General features: G+C 49.1%; 1 protein-coding gene across 3 annotated transcripts in view; it reads left to right on the top strand.

The window, feature by feature from the left end:
- Positions 1-11,206, top strand: part of KANK4 (KN motif and ankyrin repeat domains 4) — a 43,344-nt gene extending 32,138 nt beyond the window's left edge. For 2 of the 3 annotated variants that reach the window (XM_006773217.2, XM_015570150.1), the window contains exon 10: positions 2,378-4,280. In XM_006773217.2, the coding sequence (XP_006773280.1) occupies positions 2,378-2,482 (105 nt within the window). In that variant the 3' untranslated portion in view covers positions 2,483-4,280. Of the gene's footprint in view, positions 1-2,377; positions 4,281-11,195 lie in introns of those variants that run through there. The other variant, XR_001515444.1, reaches the window with a different exon arrangement.
- The last annotated feature ends 228 nt before the right edge of the window (positions 11,207-11,434 follow it).

Genomic DNA, 11,434 nt, shown 5'->3' with positions numbered 1-11,434 from the left:
CGGGGAACGTTGGAGTCCTCCGTCACTGAAGCAAGCAAGCCTCATGTTAGTTTCAAGCTGCCTGGCTGCCTGCGCCATCTTGGTTGACAGTTAATTTGCATATCTCGCTGATTAGCCAATGAAAAGGGAAGCGGTCGTATGCCAATTACCATGTTCCTCTTTTATTAGTGTAGATTATCAAGTCACAAGTCACTGATTCTCAGAGCAGGGATTCAAGCCCAGGTCTGACTTTAGTGTCCTTAATGTTGGCACTATAGTTTTATGCTTTAAAGAGACCTCTCCATACTTTCATAACATCTACAGTCACAAAAGAATAAAGGCCTGGAGAGGGGAAGAGAGTCGCTTCCCTTCCCAGGACAGCACCTCTCACTACTGTGCCACATCTGATCTACCCTGGATTGTTCCATCAGTGAGTCAGGCTGCTTTGTCCTGAAATCACACACTGGAAGCAGGCACTCCAGTTCAGTGCCTGTAGGTCCCAGGAATCCCAGCTCTATCCCAAAGCTAGAAGCTATTTGTGGGATCATTAGAGAGAACTGACCCTCTTGAGATGCATGGTAGGGCTGCTGGAAATAAGAACCTCCTGTTATTACTAGTCAGACAAAGGATCTGCGTTAATGAGCTCCCTGCAGGGTCGCCCTGGGGGAGCAGGAGCAGCCCTTTCATCTGGAGCAGGCCCAGGGCCCTCTGTGGAGTGGCCACTCCTGTCACCTCGGGGAGGCCTGGGAGGCAGACCTGTGGGACAGGGGCATAAGGTTCGGAAGTCCCAGGTTAGCTGGCATAGTCGGGGGTAATTGAGCATCTCCTGGACACCTCTGGAGACCTGTCAGACAGGAGAGGTTAGGCCACGGCTCCTTTCAGGAGGTGGGAACAGTCACAGCGGGCAGGCTCTGCTGTACTTCAGACAATTCCAGTGACTATTAGGAGCAGGGGCTTTAAACACTCTTGGGTTTGAAACCGGGTTCAGTGACTGTGCTTATGGCCCCTTCATCTAACCACTCAGGGCCTCTGTACGCTCGCCTGCAAATGGGGATGATAATAGACACTACTGAATATGGCAGTGCTTGTAAAGCCCGTGTCCTGTCAGGAGGTACTCAGTTGATGGTGCATTTTTATGAACAGGTGAGCAGTGAGAGCTGAAACGAAGCAACTACTAACCTAGTTTATCTTGATAACTTCAGTTTTATGGCATTCCCAGGCAGAGTCCGGAGGGAAGAGGGAGCATGAAGGTCTGGAGTTAGGCGGGGAGCCCATCAGAGGGAGACTGGCCCCCAAAGGCAGAAGCCAAGTGGTTGGCACACTCGGCTTAGTCCAGTGGCTCTCATTTCGGGGCAATTTTGCCCTGCAGGGAGATTTGGCAATGCCATTTTTCCTTGTCACAAGTGAGGATTCTTGACATCTTGGGTTACAGGAACAACGAAAAATTACAAATTATCTGGCAAATGAGTTATCACCATAGTGGTTTCCAGACACATCTAGGTTTCAGAATTTTGGAGACATAATTAAGCCCATTCGTAAGACGGTGGCTGCCCTCGCAGACGGTGTCCTCGCCTCCCCTCGCCTCGCTGGCGGGTGCTGCCTGCGAGAGCCCCTGGATGCAGCTGTAGACAGCAGCCCCGGCAACTCCCTGCATTGCTGAAACAGCCCCAGGGTATTGTGTGTCAGGAGGTAACAATGTACATTTCCTTCCACGGACATGCCCACTTCTAAGAGCTGGTCCTTAGGAAATAATTAGAAATGAGACAATACTTTCGGCACTTAAGTTTATGATGATGAAGACTTGGAGACCACCCAAGTCTCCAACAGAAGGGAAACAGTTCAGTAAGTTATGGAATGTTATGTAGCCAATAACAAAAGTTATGTGTTCTGATGACTGTAAGGACGTGGGAAAATCGTATAGCATGCCATGGTAAGTTCAAAATGCCAGCAGATTTAAAATTAATATGCAATGTCATTCCTCCATTTAAACCAATAACACATTCGGACAAGAGAAAAGAACGGAGGGAGACAAGCCGAAATGCTAATTCCCATGTAGGTCTCTGTAATGGAAAAAAGTGGAAGCGTTATGTTCTTTTCTTTCCTCTGTTTTCCATTTTTAAAATTAAGTGTGTTAAAAGCAAGAGACACTTTATTCCCATTGAAGTGAATTTCCCAGGAGTGAATGTTGTTTCTGTAGAAGGGGCCCGTTTCTCACGCTTCTCGTGCCATTTGACTCTCCCCGCCTCCTCTGCCTCTGGATGCCTGGAATAGACTTTCTGCCCCATGCACAGCCCTACTCCCAACTCGCTGAACCTGGTTTCAAACCCAAGAGTGTTGCTTTCTGGGGCGGGAGGCCTGCAGGATAAAATGTGTTTCTCCTTCTCTTTCTCTGCTGCAGGCTGGCCGAACAGCTTTGTCCATCGCGCTGAAACCGCCCGCCCATGTGGAAATCGCTGAGCTTCTGCAGGCCCACGCGGAGCAGGGCAGGTCCCTGAGGCCCTAGGGGCTGTGGAGGGACCGGCAGCCGGGAACAAAAGGCTCCTTCTCTGGACTCCCCCCTCGCCCTTGGAGAGGGCGTGGGTCACAGCCCGAGGGCCGCCCCCCAAGAGAAGAAGCTATGTCAGATATGCACATACATTCCTGGGGTATCATTCTCTCACTAGGATGCTTTGTAGTTTTGCCTTAGGTCAAGCCCCCAACGCAGGCTGCAGAGCAGGCGAAGGAGCCAGGCTAAAGTCCCTCATGTCTCAGCCTGGCATTCTTCCTGACTCTACCCTTTGTAGCACCGCTTAGGGAGCTGGCGGGCAGGAGCACATTAGAAAAACAATACTTTTTACATGGAATTTTAAAGTGCGCCATCTCTGGTTTTTAATCCATCATACATGAAGATGTCCTCTTGAATATGCATGTCTAGGGAGGACGGGGAGATGTACATAGTCCTCCCTGCGATCATTCTCTAGACAACCAAGGAGAATCACCTGGCAGACAGGGGAACCTGAACAGACCCCAGATGGGGCCTTTGCTCAGTTGGGGCGGACAGAGAAAGCTTAAATTCAGGCAAGAGAGAAAGAAGCAAGCTGGCGCCAGTGCCAGATAGACCGTCTTGGCCACCTGTGGCTCCAGTTTGCTCCAAGGATATTGGGATTAATCAGGAAATCCAATCCAGTGAAGCACATCATGTGTATTGAGGCAGAGTCAGGGATGCCAGCTCTTCTGAAAGAAACAAGTGAACCGCCTGAGGATCCTCCTGGGGCCAGAGACCACATTTCCTCCATAGCTGCGTCCATGGCCATGTGGTAATCCCAGTTCCTTCCCCTCACAGCTGTGTCCGTGGCCATGTGGTAATCCCAGCTCCTTCCCCTCACAGCTGTGTCCGTGGCCGTGTGGTAATCCCAGCTCCTTCCCCTCACAGCTGTGTCCGTGGCCATGTGGTAATCCCAGCTCCTTTCCTCCATGGCCATGTGGTAATCTCAGCTCCTTTCCCTCATAGCCGTCATGAGCAAAGCATGAGCTCCTTGAAGCTAGGAGGTTTCCAAGGTCCCAGACTGCAGAACCTTCCAGCCTGGGTGACCTCTGTCTCCACTGGATGTTCTTTCTTACACTTCCACAATCCCGGGGCCCACATGCTGTAGCTCGCCCAGGGTTATCTACAAATTTGTTTTTTCTTAAAGTCTCTTGGGCATAAAATCACCTTATATGAAAAAGACAGCAGAGTTTGGTGAGCCTCACATTGGAAACACAAACGCCTGTTTGCTCGGTGCCCCTTGTGTGCATCACCAAATCTCCTTGGGTTCCAGTTTCATTGTCTTTAAAAACAAAAATTATACAACCTACCTCCTGGGGGTGTTGTGCAAGGCACAGCTGATGGGAGTTTGGGAATCCAGTTTTAATCCTTAGAGACTGACTACAGAAGTTTTCCACTGGGATCGTAAGAGAGACTCAAAGTCCCCAAGCAGGACGCTGGCATATGGCAGTGTTGCTCAGAGGTAGGGAGAATGGAGCAAATAATAAGCTAAAAATGCTTTCAATGGGTTTATTTTGACCTCAAAGCACACTTTAAGAGCAAACCCCCACATTAATAAATATTCTACTCCAGTGGTTCTCAAACACTGACATGCGTGCAGATCCCTGGAGATCTTGTTAGAATGTAGGAGGTCTGGGAGGGGAAGGGGCTGAGAATCTGCATTTCTAACCAGTTCCCAGGGGATACCTACCAATGCTGCTGGGCCACACCACACTTGGAGTAGTAGGGCTCTGGCCTTTGACTGTTTCTGTTCCTCTATTAAAATGCTGCCCCTCAATCTTTGGGTCTCAAAGTTTCTTTGCATTTCTCTGCTCTTGGTTCTTGGGAATTTGCAATGTTTTATTTGCTATTATGGGGGTAAGTGTCCCGTGTTGCCAATTTAGGCTCTATTTCTTTTTAAAAAAATATTTTTATATGTTTTTATTGATTTCAGGGAGAGAGAATTATTGATAGGCTGCCTCCTGCACGCCCTCTACTGGGGAGCAAGTCTGTAACTTTAGGCTTCCTGGAACTGAAAACAAAGATTAGTGATGTTACTCAAAAAAAGAAGAGTAAGAGGTGAGGTGAGGTTCGAGTGTGCCAGGCAGAGAAACCCATGCTGAAAAGGAAGAACTATGGGAGAGCAGACATTTGGGGGCCTTCATTCAGTTTAATAGGACTGTCATAGAGAGTTTGAGTAAGATGCTGAGATAAAAGGGGAGATTGGGAAGAGGTGAGACTGATAAAACATGGGACCAATCACAAAGTGCCCTAAGGTTATGATAAAACTTTGTTCTAAAGGCAATGGAAAGCCCGGTTGGTGTGGCTCAGTGGTTGAGCATCGACCTATAAACCAGGAGGTCACGGTTCCATTCTAAGTCAGGGCACATACCTGGGTTAAGGGCTTCGATCACCAGTAAGTGAGGTGCAGCGTTGATGTTTCTATCTATCTCCCTCTCCCTTCCTCTCTCTGAAACCAATAAAAATATATTTAAACAATAAAATAAAGGGAATGGAAAGCTATTGAAAACCAGATTTATGATGGAGAAATTGATCTACCTAGCTCTCATTTAACACAGATTTATCAGATACCCACTCTCTTCTAAATAGGGTGTTTGGGACCGGGGATATATAAGCAAGGTAGACAAGAACTTACAGTTTAACAGGGAAGGAAAACAAGTCATCACGGAACAACACGATGCATGTTGTGCCTGGCAAGGACAAGGTTCATGGGGACACATAGGAGGGACCCTCAGCCTAATCCAGCCATGGGCAAACTACGGCCTGCGGGCCGGATCCACCCGTTTGAAATGAATAAAACTATTGAAAAAAAAGACCGTACCCTTTTATGTAATGATGTTTACTTTGAATTTATATTAGTTCACACAAACACTCCATCCATGCTTTTGTTCCGGCCCTCCGGTCCAGTTTAAGAACCCATTGTGGCCCTCGAGTCAAAAAGTTTGCCCACCCCTGGCCTAATCTGAGGGTAGGGAGGGCCCAGGAGGGCTTCCTGAGAATAGTTATGCTATCTGAAGGGTGCATAGGCATTGGCCAGGCAAAGAGGGGCAGAGCAAGAAGCATGCATAAACCCTCTGGACAAGAAGCATTGATTTGGGCATTAAAAGAACTTCAGTGTTCCAGGAAAGAAAGAAAGAAAGAAAGGAAGAAAGAGTGCAAGATGAAGCCAGGGAAAAAGCCACTGCACCAAATTTGGATTTGAAAGAAATAGGAATACAGGAAGCAACACTAAGATTTGCATTTTAGAAAGAGTAGGGGGGGGGCGGGGCGGGGGATGAGTGATGTTTATTCAACAGACATTTGTGGACTATCTGTCCTGCATCCTGGACTCTAGAGTTCATGGTTTGGTGGAGGAGACAGATGCAGGCTGACAATGACTATGAATAGCATGAGTAATGGAGGCCTGAAGAGGGCTGTAGAGATGTACTTGGCCAGAGGGAGTCAGGGAAACCTCACAGAGGAGGTGGCCCTTGATCTAAGCCATAGGCGGTGGAAGAAGGAGTGTGCCAGGGCATTCTAGCTAGAACAGTGGGTATAAAGATGTGAAGTGTGAAAGACCATGGCTTCTGAGCAATGGAAAGAATTGCAGAATGACTCTAGGTGGCATGGGGGAAGTGGCTGAAGAGTAGATTTAAGAGGAAGGTTAGTAGATATACTTGTAGGTTGAGATAGGAATTTGGATTTAAGCCTCTAACTTGAGGGGGAATCAGAGACCTCTTTGAGAACATGAAGCTCTGTTCAGAAAAATGCACATAAATCTGCATGTAATTTCAGGAATTCAGAAATCTGCTGTTAAAATCTCAGTGCTGTGGACGGTGGGGAGCCATTAAAGAATTTCTAAATGATGGAGCCAGATCAGATTTGCCCTTTTAGAATGTTCACAGAAGGAGGCTGGAGAGAGAGACTGGAGGCAAAGACATCAGTGAGGAGGTTGTCCTCAGACACTGGGAATAGGGCAGTAAGGGCCCAGTCCTCGATGGCACCTGTGGGGAAGGAGAGGGCTAGGACAGTGATGGCAAACCTTTTGAGCTCGGCGTGTCAGCATTTTGAAAAACCCTAACTTAACTGGTGCCGTGTCACATATAGAAATTTTTTGATATTTGCAACCATAGTAAAACAAAGACTTATATTTTTGATATTTATTTTATATATTTAAATGCCATTTAACAAAGAAAAATCAACCAAAAAAATGAGTTCGCATGTCACCTCTGACCCGCGTGTCACCTCTGACATGTGTGTCATAGGTTCACCATCACTGGCCTAGGGGATGTGCCAGGAGGTGTTGACACACTGGATGGTAAAGAGGGTCAAAATGAGTGACAGGAAAATAAATGGTGGTGCCATTGTCCCAATATCCATTCTTCCCTTTCTCCTTAGAAGTAGAATCCCCAAATTTCAGCTGGACACATGGTCACCCAGAATAGAGACTCCACCACCCCGCTGCCCTTGTTGCTTCATGTGGCCACATACCTAAGTTCTGGCTAATGAGATGTGAGTGAAGTGATGTATGCAAAGTCCAACTCCTGTGTGCAAAGGAAAGGGAAGTGCTTTGTCCCTTCCCACTGGCTGATATATGGTAACAATCCAGCTTGATCCATGAGGATGCCGCCAACATCCTAGTGATCACAGCAAGGCAGAAAGAGGTAGGCCCCAACACCATAAACCCATCAAATCTGCTCTGGACTGCTTATTCCCTTTTGATATGTAATTCTATCTAATAATAGACAAACATGGTAATTGACCATACCTTCGCTACGCCTCCCATTGGCTAATCAGCATGATATGCAAATTAACCACCAACAAAGATGGCGGCTAATTTGCATACTGCAGGCAGGGCGGGACAGCGCCATCCTGCCTGCCCTGCTGCCATCCGGGCCTGCTCTCTGCGACCCAGGGCAGTGGGCGTCCATGTGCGACCTGACCCGGGGCGGCTGGGCGGTGCAGCAGCGATCGGCCACCCCGCCTGGCCTCCAATCGGGCATCCCGTGTGCGACCCACCTGGGCGTCCCATGTGTGACCTGACCTGGGGCAGCGTCCCAAACCCCAGATAGGCCCTGCCATGTGTGCGACCTGGGGAGGGGGGGCAGGCACTGAGGAATCGGGCCTTTCATCTGCCACCCGGGGAGCGGGCCTAAGCCAGCAGGTGGTTATCTCCCAAAGGGTTCCAGACTGTGAGAGGGCACAAGTGGGGCTGAGGGACACCCCACCCCCACCCCTCCTCCCCTGCCAGTGCACAAATTTTTGTGCACCGGGCCTCTAGTCCTATATAATAAAGAGCTAATATGCTAATTAGACTGACGGTGGAATGACCTTCCAGAACAACCTTCCGGAACTACCAGTGGGTGGGGGGCAGGGCCTTGGGGCCTGGAGGCAGCCGGGATTGTGAGGGGCTGAGCCCCTTGCACGAATTTCGTGCATCGGGCCTATAATCAAGAAATAATCTTCTAATTTATGTAAGCCATTGTACACTTGGACTTCTGTGGCAGTGGGAGTTGGATAAATGCACTCAGTACCCCATGGCAATCTTCAAGATCTCATGCTATGGTTAGTGAGTTTTCAGGGTGGAAGAGTTCAGGAAGGCACATCCTTTCTCCTCACGGTGCCAGCCCCAGTTCAATGCCCACAGGGGAATTGCCCAGCCCACAGCCCGCAACAGTGGTCCTCAATGTTTCAGCTAATTCAGATGGTCTAAAACCATCTGCCCTGGGTCGCAGATAGCAGGCCCGGATGGCAGCAGGGCAGGCAGAATGGCGCTGTCCCTCCCTGCCTGCAGTATGCAAATTAGCCGCCATCTTTGTTGGTGGTTAATTTGCATATCATGCTGATTAGCCAATGGGAGGCGTAGCGAAGGTATGGTCAATTACCATGTTTGTCTATTATTAGATAGAATTACATATCAAAACAGAATAAGCAGTCCAGAGCAGACTGAACACAATTAGCTGAAACATTGAATGAGGAAATGCCCACAGGGGAATCGCCCAGCCCCAGTTCAATGCCCACAGGGAAATCGCCCAGCCCACAGCCCTAGAACAGTGGTCCTCAACCTTCCTAATGCCGCGACCCATTAATACAGTTCCTCATGTTGTGGTGACCCCCAACTCTTAATCCTCAAGGTGCTTGAAGCACATGTCCTGGCTTCCCCGGAGTAATCCATGTCCTTCCCTAAAAGCCCAGTAGACACTCACCCCTCAATTCCATAACTGCCCTACTTGTTTGCTTTCCCCAGTCTCCTCTCTGGGCTGTGTAGCCTGGTGGGAGGCAACCAAGGGCACGGTGTCTGAAAGCGGGGTGGCCCCAGCACAGAGGAGACACACAGGCAGAGTGTTCGGGACTGGAACAGCTGAGGGGTTTGGGACCTCCCTGGGCTCAGCATCCCTAGGGAAGAAAGCGGCCTTCTGTCCAGGATACAGATGGTCTGAACCCCACATTGCCTTAATTGCCCCCTCAGTGGCCAATTCCCTACTGTTCCAAATCTGTCCCTCCCCCACCTCTCTTATCCTGGAACAGAGGGAGGGAGCCCAACCGGTGCCTGAGGGGGGTCCGGCCTTCCTCCTCTCTGTTCCCCCCCTCACCCTCTCCCCCCCCCATCCTGCACCCCACCCTGCTTCCATGATCCATGAGGGAAACAGCTCCTGAGTCTTTGCTCTGAAGCCAATGAAGCCATTCTATTGTTGACTTCGGGTAGGCAGGTTGGCTGGGGGGTATTTTCCAATCCTCAAGGTGCCTTAGAAGCAAAGAAATTCCCACTCTTCCCAGTTGTCAGATCAGAAGCAGGAATAGAGGGAAGCTCACACCCTGTCTCTATCCCGCCTGCATGTAAAGAGGACAACCCCTAGTCTGCGCTCTGTCCCTGTCAGGACTGCGCTCAGTCCGCGGGGGACTGAGATTCTGACACCAATTCCAATATGGGGGGTGGGTTCCCCACATCCAAGCAATTCTCCACACCGGCTGTGTGTCCTACCATTCAACTCAGTTCCAACACTGTTTGGAGATCGCATCAGATCCCACAGATTCGGGTTCAGTCCCATAAGACTGGCCCCTCCCCACCTCCTTCAGTCATCAATTGCAAGTCCAGGTTGTCACCTGTGCTTCTGACCAACTGGTTCCTAATGTAAAAAACATTCAAACCTGTAAAGAATTTTGGTGAGTTTATTTGAGCCAAACTGTCAACAATTGCCGGGAAGCAGAATCTCTACATATTGGGATAATGCTCTGGAGAAGGGCAATTTTTCACCTTGTTTATTCAGTATAATCAAAGGGAAATACTTAAGAGGGTTACATGAAATCCACGGTGATAGGTTAGGGCGGTGGGAGGAAGCAAAGCGGGCAAACCTCTGGGATTGGATAAAAAGTAAACTGATAGCGACACTTCTTTTACATAGATGGGTACAGGATAGTTAACAGTCAACAATTAACAAGATATTATTAGATAGAATTACATATCAAAACAGAATAAGCAGTCCAGAGCAGACTGAACACAATTAGCTGAAACATTGAATGAGGAAATGCCCACAGGGGAATCGCCCAGCCCCAGTTCAATGCCCACAGGGAAATCGCCCAGCCCACAGCCCTAGAACAGTGGTCCTCAACCTTCCTAATGCCGCGACCCATTAATACAGTTCCTCATGTTGTGGTGACCCCCAACTCTTAATCCTCAAGGTGCTTGAAGCACATGTCCTGGCTTCCCCGGAGTAATCCATGTTCCTTCCCTAAAGCCCAGTAGACACTCACCCCTCAATTCCATAACTGCCCTACTTGTTTGCTTTCCCCAGTCTCCTCTCTGGGCTGTGTAGCCTGGTGGGAGGCAACCAAGGGCACGGTGTCTGAAATCGGCTACCTCAGGTGTTGAATCCCAGCCGGACCCTTTGGCCACTCAGGCTCTTGATCTGTAAACTGGGATATAATAGTTCCTTCTGTTCTTGTACGTGGTTGATCAGGTAAGGTATCCACATAGTGCTGGCCTCTATGGCAGAGCTCAGTATAGATTCCTTTCCTGGACATTGGATCCTTTGCCCCAGACCCAACCCCATAAAAATAGCAGCTTGCTTTCTCTGAGTACTTACATCTACCCAGGCACCAGTCTTAAGGGCATCATTTACGCCTCACAATACCCCAATGAGGTAGGTTAATATTACCCCTGTTGTCCATACGAGGAAACTGAAGCACAGAGAGGGTAAATAACTCCTTCAAGGCCACACAGCTAGTAACTGGGGGGTCTGGGATTTCAAGCCAGGAGCTCTGGCTCTGTGACCACACTCCACTGCCTGCCGGACACCCAGAGCTCTTCTTGCTTCCTCGCAATGACCTCGGCTATGGAGGGGTGCCCAGTGGCAGGGGCTGGACCCTGCTGAGGGAACAAAGCTGCTTCAGGGACTCAGCATTAAGTCAGTGGCTGACCTGCCGGTCCGGCTGGGTGGCCCCAGCACAGAGGAGACACACAGGCAGAGTGTTCGGGACTGGAACAGCTGAGGGGTTTGGGACCTCCCTGGGCTCAGCATCCCTAGGGAAGAAAGCGGCCTTCTGTCCAGGATACAGATGGTCTGAACCCCACATTGCCTTAATTGCCCCCTCAGTGGCCAATTCCCTACTGTTCCAAATCTGTCCCTCCCCCACCTCTCTTATCCTGGAACAGAGGGAGGGAGCCCAACCGGTTCTTTGATTGGGGCTGTAAGTTATTCTTTGCTACATTTAGGTGTGGTTATCTTGTAATGTTTCTGTACTTGAGATTCATAATGCTTTTTTTTTTCATAATGCTTCTTGAATCTGTACCTTAATGTCTTTTATCAGGCCATAGAGATTTCTCAGGCATTATCCTTCCAAAGACTGCTTCTGCTATCTTCTCCCCTTCCTTTCCTGGGACCCTAATCACCTTTCAGTACATTTTGTATCAGATTGGAGATAAAAGACTGAAACTTTTTTAACCTTACTTCC

Source organism: Myotis davidii, unplaced genomic scaffold (assembly GCF_000327345.1).
Source record: "Myotis davidii unplaced genomic scaffold, ASM32734v1 scaffold205, whole genome shotgun sequence".
Lineage (NCBI taxonomy): Eukaryota > Metazoa > Chordata > Mammalia > Chiroptera > Vespertilionidae > Myotis > Myotis davidii.
Note: the sequence above shows the minus strand (reverse complement) of the source record. Positions and strands in the feature narration are given on the sequence as shown.